Source organism: Rattus rattus, chromosome 5, assembly GCF_011064425.1.
Source record: "Rattus rattus isolate New Zealand chromosome 5, Rrattus_CSIRO_v1, whole genome shotgun sequence".
Classification (NCBI taxonomy): domain Eukaryota; kingdom Metazoa; phylum Chordata; class Mammalia; order Rodentia; family Muridae; genus Rattus; species Rattus rattus.
The window spans coordinates 99,546,300-99,561,132 of NC_046158.1; the positions used below are offsets into that span (position 1 = coordinate 99,546,300).

Below are 14,833 nucleotides of genomic sequence, written 5' to 3' on the forward strand. Positions count from 1 at the left end.
TTCCACAATGGAATGGGTTACCTTTAGATAGTCTATCACCGAGCATCAGCTGGATAGTCAAAGTTCCACGATGTTGTAAAAGGGCTTCCTGCTGAGGGTTATAGCACAGTGGTAGGATGCATGAAGATATGGGGTTGATCTCTAATAGCATACACAAACAAAAGAGGGGGCTCTGCTTTAATGGGAAATAGATAAATTCTGAGATTCCACAAACAATGGAACAAACTGGCATGAAAACTTCCCTGACCAATGACAAGTGAGATGAAGAGAGTTAAGTCCTTCAGGTCCAGACATGGTGTGAATGATATGTAATTGCAGTTAATAGTGCATGCGAGTATTCTGAACCATCTTTGATCTAGACTGTTGGCTGATTGTAGAACTGAAATAAGGTCATTTAAAATCAATGAAAAAAGGAACTAGAGATGTTAGTTCTTGGTAAAGCACAGGTCTAACATGCATGAAGCTCTATTGCTAGCACTGAAAAAGAAAGTTGATGATGTACAAGAGGGGTGATATTAGCAGAGTAGACAATGGGAGCATTACTTAAGCAGTTACACAAACATCTCTGAAGACTTAATAATTTCACCTAGACACCTACACAGACTGTAGCCAAAATAAAGTGAAATTGGGACTCTGACTAGGAAGTAGAAGTTACAGGAAGCATAGGACCTAGAATGACACACAGAGCCGGGTCAGGAACTACACACTAGCTGTAAGTTAGTGACGCTGGCAAGCCAACAGGCAGCACAGGCTCCAGTGGCCTCTGAAGTCTTTTTTTTTTTTTTGCCTTTTAGTATCATCTACATCATAAAAATACTTAATGAATTTACAGAAATATTCATTAGCAGTATTTATTAGATATTTATATTTTAAATTCTAATTATTTTCATCATTAGCTTTTGCTGGCTCCAAAGACACAGGTGTCATACACTGTGCCTTCACTTGTCTTCAAAATTCATCAGTGCCTGAACTGTAAAGAAACAAAATGTGAGGTCAGAAGGCTAAGAATGTTTGAACACATATGTTTGGTAAAGGCCCTGCTTTCTGAGTTCCAGATTCCCATACAAATCTTGACTAATATTTACTCTAAGGCACTTAAATCTATCTTCTCTTTACCATAAAAATGCTTGTCAAGATCTGAGCTCTACAATCTTGGAAAAATAAATATCATGTATTTTCTCCATTTTCATTTCCTAGACTTGATACAGACACATAAAATCATGCATGTATGTATGACATGAAAGTTGAAATGAAGTTGCCTATGTGACAAGGAGAAGTAACAGAGACAGCAGGTAGCTCAGCAGATAAAGACACCTGATGCCCAGCCTGAATGTCCAAGTTCAGTTCTCAGAACCCATAGAGCGGAAAGATAGAACTGGCTCTCAGCTGTTCTCCTCTGACCTCTGCATGCATTCAGTTCTCCACAGTAAATAAGAAATGTCAAAAGGGAGGGGTGGTCTCCTGGGAGGGGTAAGGAAGGAAAGGTTCGAATGTGTGGAGGATGTGGTGAACATGTAATAAACCCTCATATGAAAGTTAAAAATAATTTTTAAAGATCTGGACTCAAAAATAATGTTTTATCTGGACTCTAAGCTAAGTATGGCAAAACACACCTTTAATCCCAGCACTTAGGAGAGGGAGGGGGAATCTCTGTGAATTCCAGGCCAACCAGGTCTACATAGTGAGTTTCAGGCCAGCAAGGGCTAAAAGACTCTGGCAAAGAGAGAAAGAAAGAGAGAAAGAAAGAAAGAAAGAAAGAAAGAAAGAAAGAAAGAAAGAAAGAAAGAAAGAAAGAAAGAAAGAAAGAAAGAAAAGAAGAAAGAAGAAAGAGGAAAGGAAGAGGAAAGGAAAGGAAAGGGAAGGGAAGGAGAGGGGAGGGGAGGGAGGGGGGGAGGAGGGGGGGAGGAGAGGAGAGGAGAGGAGAGGAGGAGAGGAGAGGAGAGGAGAGGAGAGGAGAGGAGAGGAGAGGAGAGGAAAGGAAGAAAGGTCAGCCAGTCTACTGACCTGGGCTTTGCTTTGATAGATGAGGCAGGAGACTGCTGGGATTTGAGATTTGCCTCAGGTGCGTAGCCTCATAGTGAAGAGTTAAGAGTGAAATCCTGACTCAAAATCTGTACGTTCCCTCCTACTGCTTCTTACCGTCCATCCTGACTCCTCCTACCAGGGGAGGGCTAAGAACAGAATTAACCCCAGTCAACATTGTGATACAGACAAAGATGGTCTCTAAAATGCTGCCTGAAATTTCATGGCACATACATGGGAATCAAAGGACAACTTTCAGAAGTTAGTTCTGTCCTTCCAGTTATCAGGTTTGGTGACAAGTACCTACTGAGCCATCTTGCTGACCCCTAAATGTTATAAATTCCTATGGCCTTTCTGTGGCATGATGCACACATGTATATATATACACACACACAAAAACCCTGCTAATTTTTCAGTTTCAATTATGTTCATTTTAAAAGGATATAAGAAAGGAAATTCAGGCAAAACTAAACAATATTTAAAAGGGCAGGAGGGATGGCAGTGGTTAAGAGCACAGACTGCTCTTCCAGAGGTCCTGAGTTCTCAGCAACCACACGGTGGCTCACTACTGTCTGTAATGGGATCCGATGCCCTCTTCTGGTGTGTACTTACATAAAACAAATGAATAAATCTTAAAAAAAAAAAAAAAAAAAAAAAAAAAGAGGATGGAGGGGCTCAGCATTTAGGAGCACTGTCTGCTCTTCCTCTGGGTTTCATTCCTAGCACTCAGAATGAATGCTAAGCATTCACAGACTGTAATTTAATTCTAGGAGGATCTGGTCCTTTTTAACCTCTGTGGGTATCAAGCATACATGTGGAGCAGAGGCATACATGGGAGCAAAATACCAGTACATATAAAACAAAAAACAAAAAACTAAACAAAATAAACACCAAAACAACCAACCAATCAACCAACCAAAAAACCCATCTGTTCCCAACTCACAGCTTATGGGTAGGTGTGTGTGTGTGTGTGTGTGTGTGTGTGTGTGTGTGTGTGTGTGTGTGTGTGTGTGTGTACATCTTTTGGGGATGGAGTAGTGTTTACTTTTTCTAATTCTAGCTCTTCAATGTGAACCCCCCCCCCCGAGCCCTACCATAAGCTGAAATGTGGCCTTTAAAGAGAAGGGAATTCACTGCAAAGTTCAGCAGGAACCTACCTTGGCCTGATTCTCAACACTTGCAACTGTTAATAGTATCCTAAGAATCAAGTTTTCAGATCTTGTAAGACTTGAGCGCCCTCTGGTGAAGCCAAATTTCTAGCTCTTCTCTAGGTTAACTGTTTTTGATGAGGGCAGGTGATTGAAACAGAGATGCTACTTCCTTATACTTAAAAGCTCCTGGAGAGAAGGCTCAGCGGTTAAGAGCACTGACTGCTCTTCCAGAGGTCCTGAGTTCACCACATGGTGGCTCACAACCATCTGTAATGGGATCTGATGCTTTCTCCTAGTGTGTCTGAAGACAGTGGCAGTGTACTTATATAAATATATAATAAATAAAATCTTAAAAACAAACAAACAAACAAACAAACAAACTCCTGGACCCCATGACAGCCTTATATCCTCACCTGCAAATTCTTGCAACCTCTTGCGCTCCTCTAGGTTATACTGAAGGCTTTCCAGTAACTCAAAATATCGGAAAAGCGAATCTCTGGGCCAAACAACACGGTCATCCTGATCCATATCCATTAGCCCAGGCAGGTTCTCATGCACAAGAGTCTCCCAGTCCAGGTTTTCTGTGAGGAAGAATGATCCTTTAAAGCATGTCTAAGGCAGATGCGGTGGCACACACCTGCCATTCCCAAGCTTGGGAGGCTGAGGCACTAGGCTTGCTAGGGTTATTATATAAGGACTTCCAAGCTAGCTTGGGCTATGGTGTAAGTCTGCAAAAGGGAAGGAGAAAAAAGGAGGAGGAGGCAAGGACAACCTGTATGCCTTACATTTGCCTACCCTCCCAGAATTTGCAGCATAAGGCAGGAGAATTGAGTTTTGAAATCATCCTTGGCCACAAAACAATGACTGTGGGTCTCATAACAAGAGGAATGTGACTTCAATGGAAGGAGCCATTCCTCGTACCAAGGTAAGTATCATCGGCTGCAAAGGCTTCATCATGGAATGAAGAGTTGGGAGGAGAACCCGGGTAGGCCTTTTCTTTCAACTCTTTTTGTACTTTTTCATTTTCAGCCTGTCCAGCAAAGCTTCTCTCAGCATAACTTCTCTCGACAAAGGTTCTCTCGGAATACACTTTCTCGGTATACCCTTTCTCTTCATCGATTTTCTCTACATCACTTTTCTCTTCCTCGTTTTCCTCATCGCTTTTCTCTTCATCGTTTTTCTCTTCATCGCTTTTCTCTACATCACTTTTCTCTTCATCGCTTTTCTCTTCCTCGCTTTCCTCAGCTTCGCTTTTTTCCTCATCAGTGGCCTCGGAAGTTTCTGTTATGTCTTCGGAGACCTTTCCTTGACTGGTTCCTCTGTGCATATAGAAAGAAATTTTATTGCTTCAAATATACTTACAAGATGTGGCAGTCCACTTATTATGCTAGTCCCGAGCCTGGCATCCTTAAAGCTTTGATTTACAGCTTTAAGAGTCAAACTGTACTCAGATTATAGGTTGAGGAACCTCCCAGCTCAGTTATCCCCAATGTATCTTTCTTAACTGTTCTTTTCCTTCTCACACTAGTCCAACAGAAAGCCTGTATTTAAATATAAATCACCTGATGCAATTCCTCTGTTTTGCTTCCACTTATTATAAATGATTCTCAGAGCCTACAGCAATCTTCTCTAGCCCTACAGAATCATGCTAGGGGTTTGAATGAGCAATGATCCTACAGCATCATGCATTTGAGCACTTGGTCCCTGGTTGGTGGCACCATTTGGAAAGGTTGTGGAAGGGGAGTTTTGCTGGAGGAAGTATGTCCCAAGGGACAGGTTTTGAGAATTTACAACCTTGTCCCACTTCCAGTTCACACTCTCTGCTTCATGTTTAACAAGAGGTGATTTCTCAACTTGATGCTCTGGCTGCCATTATTCTACTCTCTCTGGAAACAGAAGCCAAAATAAACTCCTCCTTCTTTAAGTTACCTTGGTCTGGGTGTTTTGTCACAGCTGCCGAAAAGTAGCTAATACGTAATCTACTCTTTCTCTGACTTCATCTCCTGTTTTTCATTTTCTGCTCCAATTGCACTGGTCAATTCTGTTTCTCAAACACATTAGGTGTATTTCCAACTTAGATTATTTGTAGCAGCTCTTCTCTCTGCCACTAACACTTTCACCATACACACTCAGAAATCTCACTGCTTTCAAGACTTTGCTCACATATTACTTTTAATGAGGATGCCCTGTTTAAAACTACAAGCCATAGTCAGTCATGATGGGTAAAGGCATGCACTACCATGCCAAACCTAGAGTTTAAAAAGAAATTGAGGAAAAAGAACCTCCACAAAAACAAAACAATCGGCTCCACGTGGTGGCACCTGTGTTTATCCCAGCACTCAGAGGGAGATGCAGGAGGAGCTCTGTGACTTCAAAGTTAGTCCTCAGGCTCCAGGATAGTCAGGACTTCAGCCAAACAAACAACGCTGCCACATCTTCTCTTGGTTTCCTAGAAGGATCTCTGTCACTAATTTAGAACCTATCAGAATAACCTAGGATGATCCATCTGCAACCATATCTGCAAAGACCCCTTTTTCAAATAAAGCCACACCCATGGGTTTTAGAAAGTTAGAAAATAAACACTTAATGTTGGAGGGCACCACGGACTCTCTCTCAGCAAATCTTCATCTTTGACAGTTTCTACCATTTATGCCTCATCTTTCCATCCCAATTCACATCATTCTCCTAACTGTCATCCATGTTGCTATTTATACCACTTTACCTTAGTGACTCAGATTGTTGTCTCCTACAAAAAAAAAAGAAAAGAATTTTTAAAAAAGCCACAAGTGAGCAGAAGTAATAATGTTACTCTGTGTAATAATAAATAAGTGTAAGAAAAAGTAATTCAGATCTATAAGGAAAGAAACCTAAGCCATGAAGGGGAGTAGAGAAAAACCCATGGCACATAAAGAAACACTAGAATATGGCCTACTCTACTCACAGAGCCAAGGAAAAGAAACAGGGAATGAGTCGAGAAATGACATTGGGTTTGAACATGCAGAAGCTGACCTCTGGATAATCCGTCGCTTGAATATGTCAGCCTTATACTGAACCTCCAGGTGGGTCATCTCCTCATGCAGCTCATTTCGGATATTCTGAAAGTTAGTAACTGCCCCCCCAAGGGCCATTAGGAGTTGGAAGGTGATGGTAACTAGACTAAGAAGAATGCTTACATGGGGAAAAACAAAGTGAAATATCTATTCCAATATCCAAACTTCCTTGCTACACTGGGTTCTCTACCAATAGTCCACCGACCCCGGTTGCCAGCGTCCTCCCACCATCCCTCATATGAAGTTGTACCCCCTCTGTGCTTACCCATCATGGCTACTATGATGTTTCGAAAGATAATGGAACCAAGCAACAACCAAAGGATCACATAGATGCTGCTAAAGACACGGCTAGCTTCTGGCACCTTCCAGACATCCTGAAGTACTGCATACCAATGATCCAAGGTAAAGAGGATGAACACTGTCACCAGGGAATTTAGTAGGTCCCTACGAAAGCAGAGTGTGAATATACAGAAGCAGAAATCTAAACTTGGTTTTGGTTTTGGTTTTGAGTCTCACTGCGCAGCCCTGGCTAGACTGGAACCCTATGTAGACAAGGCTGGCTTTGAACTTGGAGGTGAATTCCTGTCTTCATCTGGCCTCATTCTTATTATTTCATTTATTGGTTTTGGGGGTTTTACGAGACAAGGTTACTCTGTGTAGCCCTGGCTATCTTGGAACTTGGTCTGTAGACCAGGTTGGCCTGGAGCTCAGAGATCCACCTGCCTTCTGCCTTCTGAGAGCTGGGATTAAAGGCGTGTACTACAACCACTAGGCTCGCATTCTTACTTTCTTTAATTTATTTATTTATTATATATAAGTACATTGTAGCTGTCTCCATGCACACCAGAAGAGGGCATCAGATCTCATTACAGATGATTGTGAGCCACCATGTGGTTGCTGGGATTTGAATTCAGAACCTTTGGAAGAGCAGTCAGTGCTCTTAACCGCTGAGCCATCTCCTTCTTATTCTTTTTTTTTTTTTTTTTTTTTTTTTTTGGTTCTTTTTTTCGGAGCTGGGGACCAACCCCGGGCCTTACTTCAAACCAGCTCTTTTTAACTCCGGGTAGCTTCCCCCCCAAATCTTTTTAAGGCTTTTTTTTTTTTTTTTTTTAAAAAAATGCTTTGAATTTAGCTCATTTTCTATCATATTTAATACTTTCTAGCTTATCATTATCCAGTCTGTCTTTATCATGCTCCCCTTTATCATGAATAGCCTATAAATATCTCTTAATACTCCGTTAGTCCCAGGGCTGCTATGTTTTTAATAAATGCATACTGTAGTGATTCTTCACATTTTTATTTTTGCATTTACTTATTGTGTGTGCACATGTCTGTGCATGTACATATACATGCCACTATCAGGTTCAGAACACAGAGGATGCCTTGCAAGACTTAGTTCTCTCTTCTACTATGTGGGTTCCAAGACTGATCAGATTATCAGGTTTGGTGGCAAGCACCTTTATCCACTGAGCCACCTTGCTATCCCTGACTGAACTTAAATCACAAACTGTGGTGGTTTGAATATGCTTGGCTCAGGGACTGGCACTATTAGGAGGTGTGGTCTTGTTAGAGTAGGTGTAGCCTTGTTGGAGGAAGTGTGTCACTGTGGGGTTGGGCAATGAGACCCTCCTCCTAACCACCTGGGAGCCAGTCCTCTCCTAGTGGCCTTCAGATGAAGGTATAAAACTCTCAGCTCCTCCTGTACCATGCCTACCTGAATGCTGCCATGCTCCCGCCTTAATGATAATGGACTGAACCTCTGAACCTGTAAGCCAGCCCAATTAAATGTTGTCCTTGTAAGACTTGCCTTGGTCATGGTGTCTGTTCATAGCAATGCAAACCCTAGCTAAGAAACCAACTAAAACCTATTTTCTAACCTCATGCTTTATAAGTATATGAATATTTTAAAATTTTGTATATGGATATTTTACATGTATGTATATATATCATATGTATACTTGGTGCCCAGGATGGCTGGAAGAGGGGAACGGATCCCCTAGAGTTTCAGGTGGCTGTGACCCACCATGTAGGTGCTAGGAATTGAACCCAGCTATCTGCTAGAGCAGTTCTTAACCACTGAGTCATCTTTCTAGGCCATCGTTTTATTTTTTTTTAATTATTCTGTGTATAAATGTATTGCCTACTTATATGTCAATGAACCATATGCATGCCAAAAGAGAGAGTCTGATCCCCTAGAACTGGAGTTAAAAATGGTTGTGAACTGTTATGTGGGTCCTGGGAATTAAAACTAATTTCTCTCTAAGAGCAGCCAGTGCTCTTAACCACTGAGTCACTTCTTTAGCCCTGATCCTAATTTTTAGATTAATATATATATACGTATATAAATAAATATATTAGAAGAAATTTAACAAACATTCCCATCTAATCGTTTCTGGTGGTGGTGGTGGTGGTGTTTGGTCTGGTTTCTCTGTGTAGCCCTGACTGTCCTGGATCTCTGCAGACCCTGCTGCCTCTGCTTCCCAAGCTCCCGGACTCAAGGTGTGCACCACTTTTTTAACAGTCTATATTTGTTTCATAACAGCATCAAGTGTTAAGACAAACAAATGTGTAACAATGCCACATAAAGACTAGTAACATGGGCTGGAGAGATGGCTCAGTGGTTAAGAGCACCGACTGCTCTTCCAGAGGTCCTGAGTTCAAATCCCAGCAACCACATGGTGGCTCACAACCATCTGTAATGGGATCCGATGCCCTCTTCTGGTGTGTCTGAAAACAGCTACAGTGTACTTGTATACAAAATAAATAAATAAATCTTTAAAAAAAAAAAAAGACTAGTAACATACACAAATAAAAGGTGTAAGTTTACATACTTATAAGTGTACTATTAGGGGAGTAGGGGCTACAGTTACATCATAGAGCATTTGCTTAGCATGTCTAAAGGGTTTGATAGGCAGCCTGAGAAAAATACATAACTTCCTGAAATCTTTTGTCCCCACAAGGAAAGTATCTAAAATTCTCTTCTTCCCTACTTTGTTTCCCAGATGCTGGGTTTTTAATTTATTTATTCTGTGACAAGAGTCTCATCATGTAGCCCTGGAACTCACTGCATCATCCAAGTTGGCCTGGAACTAGTAGCAGTTCTCCTGCCTCGGTTGTCAAGAGCTAACAATACATGTATAAGCCACTTTACCCTGCTGCAAACTGAACTTTTCACAAAAGTCTATGTTGAGTCTACAGCTGATAGCCAGGCACGTTGGTTCATGCCTTAGTACCAGCACTCAGAAGGGAGAATCTCTGTGAGACCAGCCTGGTTTACATAGTGAGTTCTAGGATAGCCAGGGCTATATAGTGAGACCCTATCTCAAAAAAAAAAAAAAAGAGTGGAGACGAAAGCAAGGGGTGATGGTGCGCACCTTTATACGTAGCACTCAGGAGACAAAGACAGGTGGGTCTTTCTGAGTGCCAGGCCAGCCAGAGGCAAACAGTGGAAGCCTGTGACCGTCCATCCCCCACCCTCTACCCTCCACCCTCACACAGAGTTTTTCTGGATAGCTCCTGCCTCTGCCTCCTGAGTTGCTGGGAGTGAAGGCCTGTGCCATAATGTCTACTGAGACCCTGTCTTTAAAAGAAAAAAGATGGAGCTATGTGTTATTGTATATACCTGTGATCCGAGTGCTTGGAAAGTGGAAGCAGGAGGATCAGAAAAAGTTCAAGGCCTTGTCTCAAAACCAAAATGAAATAAGCAAACCAGTCAAGTGAAAAAGCCAATGAAACAAAACAAAATACCATAACCACAACAAAAACCACTCTATGAAAACCCAATATTTGTAAGGCCGAGACGGGAGACTTGCCAAGGCCAACCTGGACTATAAAGTAGGAGGATGCTTTCTCACAATAAAACAGAACAAATCCACTTTCAATATATTGATAAGAATAGATTTTATATATCAGCTTGTACAATATAGTTGTGTTCCAGGTCAATTTAGCAAGAGCTCTTCTTTTTTTAAAAAAAAAAAAAGAAAGAAAAAAAGGTTAAGAGCTGGGAGATGGCTTAGTGGTAGGGCACCGGTCTAGCATGTGTGGAACCACACGTTCAAGTTCCACTAATACAAGAAAAGGAAAAGGAAAGGGGAAAAAGAATAAGTCTAGGGGCTGGAGAGATGGCCCTCAGTGGTTAAGAGCCCCGACTGCTCTCCAGAGGTCCTGAGTTCAATTCCCAGCAACCACATGGTGGCTCACAACCATCTGTAATGGGATCCAATGCCCTCTTCTGGTGTGTCTGAAGACAGCTACAGTGTACTTATATATAATAAATGAATAAATCTTAAAAAAAAAAAGGTTTAAATCAAGAAATTCAAATGGACTTTCTTCTAGCAAGAAATGTTTTTGACATAGAGGTCTAATAAGGATTGGATGGTTGGCTTTTGAAACAGGGTGCCATGTAGCCCTGGAACTTGCTGTGTTGCTGAGGATGACTCTGAATCGACCCTATCTCCACTTCCTAAATGCTGACAGTTCAGACATGTCCATCACAACTGGCCGGGATTACCCTTTTGGATGAGAATGTGTAAGTGCCTGTGTAATACCCATACTTAGAGACAGTGGTTCAACTAGTGACTATGCTGTGAGCCGCAGCAACATTTAATCATTTGTTATACTGTAGCAAATGTTCAGATGTATTACTCAATCTATCCTCAGACTCTTGAGTTAGTACTGCTATTATGTAATATGTATGTTGAGGAGGAAGGCATGCCACAGCACAAATGTGAAGGCCCTTTTGGAGTAAGTTCTCTTCTTCTACCTTTATGTGGGTCCCAGGGATCTAACTTAGTTCACTAGGCTTGCATGACAAGTGCTTTAACCTCCAGTACCACCTTGCCAGCTCTATTCCTCCCTCCCCTCAATGACAAAAACAGTCTTACAACACATGAATAAATGTTTCAGGCTGTGCTCCCAGCAGAAGATACCTTAAGAAAAAAAAAAGCACATTACAGGCCAGGCATGGTGCCACACGCCTTTAATTAAGCACTCAGGACACAGAGGCAGGAGGATCTCTGTGAGTTAGGGGCCAGCTTAAGTCTGAGGTACATAGTAAGATGCTGTCTCAAGCAAGCAAGCAAGCAAACCGCTGTCTTGCCTTCTTAACTTCTCTAGTCCTTCATCATTTTTAGTTGGAAACATTTTGTAGCTGAGTGACAGCATGATCTGACCCAGTTTTCTTGGCATTGTTTTAGAATCTTTTCTGCATCATCTAATATAATGTTCATGCGCTCATCAGCGTCGATAACAAACCCATGTTCACTTGCTCATACATCCAAGCCTGAATCTAAGATCTATTTTCCAAGATCTGAAGGTGAGGTTGGAGACCATTACCCTCAGCACCTTCTGTCCCTGGCCTTGGTCCACCATGGTGAAAGTCACGAAGACCTTATGTTCTTCTATTTCTTTTCTAAGTTGCTGTTGTTGCTGCTGTTTACTTTTCTGATACAAGGGATTGAATTTAGGACCTTGCACATGCCAGACAAGCATCCTGTTCCTACATCTCTGTACCTTAGGGAGAAGAAAATTATTTTTTATTTTTTGAGACATTATTTCTCTGTGCAACAGCTCTGGCTGTCCTGGAACTTGAATTTTAGACCAGGTTGGCCTTGAATTCAGAGAGATCCACATGCCTCTGCCCCCCAAGTACTGTCCCACCACACACAGATAAAAATACTTTTTAAATTTCATGTGTATGCACATATATGTGCAGGTGTCTCCTCAGGCCAGAAGGGAACATTAGATCTCCTGAAAGTGGATTTAAACCTGATGTCAGTGCTGAGGACTGAGCTGGAGTCCCCTGTGAAAACTGCATTTAAATTCTTAAACCCTGGGCCATCCTCAAAACTTTTTTTATAACAGGATCTTCCTGGCAACCCGATTGTTCTGGATTTCACTAAATAAAGTTAACTGGCTTTGATCTCGTGAATAACCCTCTTGCCTTTAACTTCCTGAACATATTACAGTTATCTGTTACATACCCAGTTTCCACCGTTTGAGTTTTATTTTGAGATAGGCTTATTATGGAAGGCCTTGGACCTGTGAGCTTCCTGCTTCAATATCCTGAGTAGCAGGGATTACATAAGTAGGCCATGGACCTAGCTCCATTTTCCCAAAGAGGTTAACTAAAGTCTGGGGATGTGGCTTAGTTGGTAAAACACTAACCATTAGATCCTAGGTTCACTTTCCAGCACCACATAAACAGGCGTAGCAGCCTGTAACCCCAGCGCTGGGGAGGTTAAGGCAGAGTGATCAGACAGGTCATGCTTGACTACATAGCAAATCTGAGGACAGCCTGGGATATGTGAGATACGCCCTCTCTCTTGAAACACAACAAACAACAAGGTAACTGAGTTTCAAAGCCAGGCTTACCAACTGGAGTATACTGTATTTAAAGGTACTAGATGAGAAAGTGTTTTAATTTGTAGAGTTTCAAACAAAACCAAAAAAACTCCACTTGTCCAGGAATTAAGGCCAACAACCGAGAAACTTATTAAACTCAAAAACTTCTGTACAACTAAGATTTATTTATTTCATATATGTGAGTATCCTTATGTACACAAAATAAATAAATCTTTAGAGATTTATTTATTTATTTCATGGATCTGAGTACACTGTCACTGTCTTCAGGCACACCAAAAGAGGGCATCAGATCCCATTACAGATGGCTGTGAGCCACCATGTGGTTGCTGGGAATTGAACTCAGAACCTCTGGAAGAGCAGTCAGTGCTCTTAACCGCTGAGCCATCTCTCCAGCCCATAAATAAATCTTTCAAAAAACAAAACAAAACAATAACAACAACAAGAACAACAACAACAACAAACCCTTAAAAGCAAGGAACCTGAACTGGTTGTCTGAGGCCCAGTATCAGAGCTGTAGTACTTCTCAGGCCTGTGTTTCTTCCCTTTTGGTTCTGTCCCACTCTTACTCTAGTTTTCTGTATTGCTGTGCTTTAAATGGGCTTCTCAGTGCCAGACAAGCCTCTCCCTTCTTGAAGGCCAATCTCAGCCATGCTTACGAGAAGAACATGTTGTACTCCAGATTCTCGATAGTTGAACGGGAATATTCTTTGAAGAAGTAGACACCGGTCACAGCGAAGACGTAGAAGAAGATAAGCAGCAACATCAACAGGAATGTCATGCTCTAGAGCCAGGGCCAAGCCAGAGGTAGGTAAGAGAAGGCTGGTCCCCACCAGCAGCCCAGTCTAGCCCATTTGGCTGTCCCCACCAAATACAGACAGGACACCTCTAAATTACGTCACTTTACGTCCTAGCCCTTCTCATACAAGAACACTTTAAAGAATTTCTCATGACCTTCTTTGACTATATCAAACATTAAACCCATGCCTTTCCAATGTGCCCTCACCCCACTTTAATCAGTTTACATTACCTTCAGGGCCCTGACGAGAGCCAAAAGAATAACTTTAATTTGAGGGAATCGTGCAAACAGTTTGAGAGACCTCAGCACCCGAGAGACCCTCAGCAGTTGGAGCCACACAGAGTCTGCAGAGACGCCTATCAGCACCACAAACTCAGGAAGCAGAGACTGTGGGAGACACAGGCAATAAGTAAAGACACCCAAAGGACCCAGGTTACCCCTTTCCCACCCCATCTTCTTTAGAGTTCTCTGGGTGTTATCTTTGAATAGCATGCTCTATGGTCTGTTTGCTGTTTAGTCTTTTTATACTAACCTGTTTAAGCTATGTACTTCAACTTTGTTTAGATATTTAAAAATGCAATGGAGCTAGTGCTTATCTCTTGAGTTGTTACAGAACATAAGATAATACACATAAAATACTTAAGATAGTGGCTGGCGTTTACTGTTCAGTAACTGGCAGATGTTATTTTAGGGGTTGATGCTCCTAATGACAACAATTTCTACAATTACTTTTAGTTTCAAGGGGAAAAAAAATCAAAGCAGCAAATTAGGTAAACATCTCTACATTCATTCTTGAAGGTTTTAGGAATTTCCCTAGGCATATTACTGGTCCCTTTAACTGATCCTAAGAATATCTATTCTTACCAACATGGTAACCACAAAGTCAAAGACACTCCAGGCATTCTTCCAGAAGAGAAAAAAGCTGGCCAGCCACATCAGAAGGATCTCTACAATGAAGCTAAGCAGGATAAACCAATCTGCCACCTCCAACGCCAGCTTCAATGGCCACAGACTCGTGTTTGTGGAGTTCATCAACTCTGGAAGGCAGAGCAAGGCAGAGACGGAGATTAGGTGAGCCACTGAATAGTGAGGGACGATTGCTTATAAACCAGCATGGAGACCACTACTATGTCATTTCTCTTGGAATTTCTCTCTTGTTTAGATTTTCTTTTTATGGATATGAGTATTTTACCTGCATGTATGTATGTATGTGTACCACATGTATGTTTGCTGCCTAAAGTCAGAAGTCAGACTGTAGTGGGACCTGGAAATCAAACCTGGATCTTCTGCAAGAGAAACAAGTGTTTTTAACTGCTGGACCAGTGCTCCGGCCCCTGAGTTTCTCACTGCACTGTTGCGTCAACCTTTGTAATACAGGGTATAAATTATCCATAAAGCAACAGCTACACTTTACCTCTTGCTAATGGTATAAATAATAGTTGCAAGTCACA

General features: G+C 41.7%; 1 protein-coding gene across 1 annotated transcript in view; it reads right to left on the minus strand.

The window, feature by feature from the left end:
- Nucleotides 1-837: 837 nt before the first annotated feature.
- Catsper2 (cation channel sperm associated 2) overlaps nt 838-14,833 on the minus strand; it is a 20,310-nt gene continuing 6,314 nt past the window's right edge. The window contains exons 5-13 of the mRNA XM_032904060.1: nt 14,247-14,419; nt 13,614-13,769; nt 13,243-13,367; nt 6,489-6,667; nt 6,183-6,282; nt 5,896-5,919; nt 4,095-4,492; nt 3,587-3,754; nt 838-970 (exon numbers count right to left, since the gene is read on the minus strand). Coding sequence (XP_032759951.1) covers nt 939-970; nt 3,587-3,754; nt 4,095-4,492; nt 5,896-5,919; nt 6,183-6,282; nt 6,489-6,667; nt 13,243-13,367; nt 13,614-13,769; nt 14,247-14,419 — 1,355 coding nt within the window. The 3' untranslated portion in view covers nt 838-938. The remainder of the gene's footprint in view (nt 971-3,586; nt 3,755-4,094; nt 4,493-5,895; nt 5,920-6,182; nt 6,283-6,488; nt 6,668-13,242; nt 13,368-13,613; nt 13,770-14,246; nt 14,420-14,833) is intronic.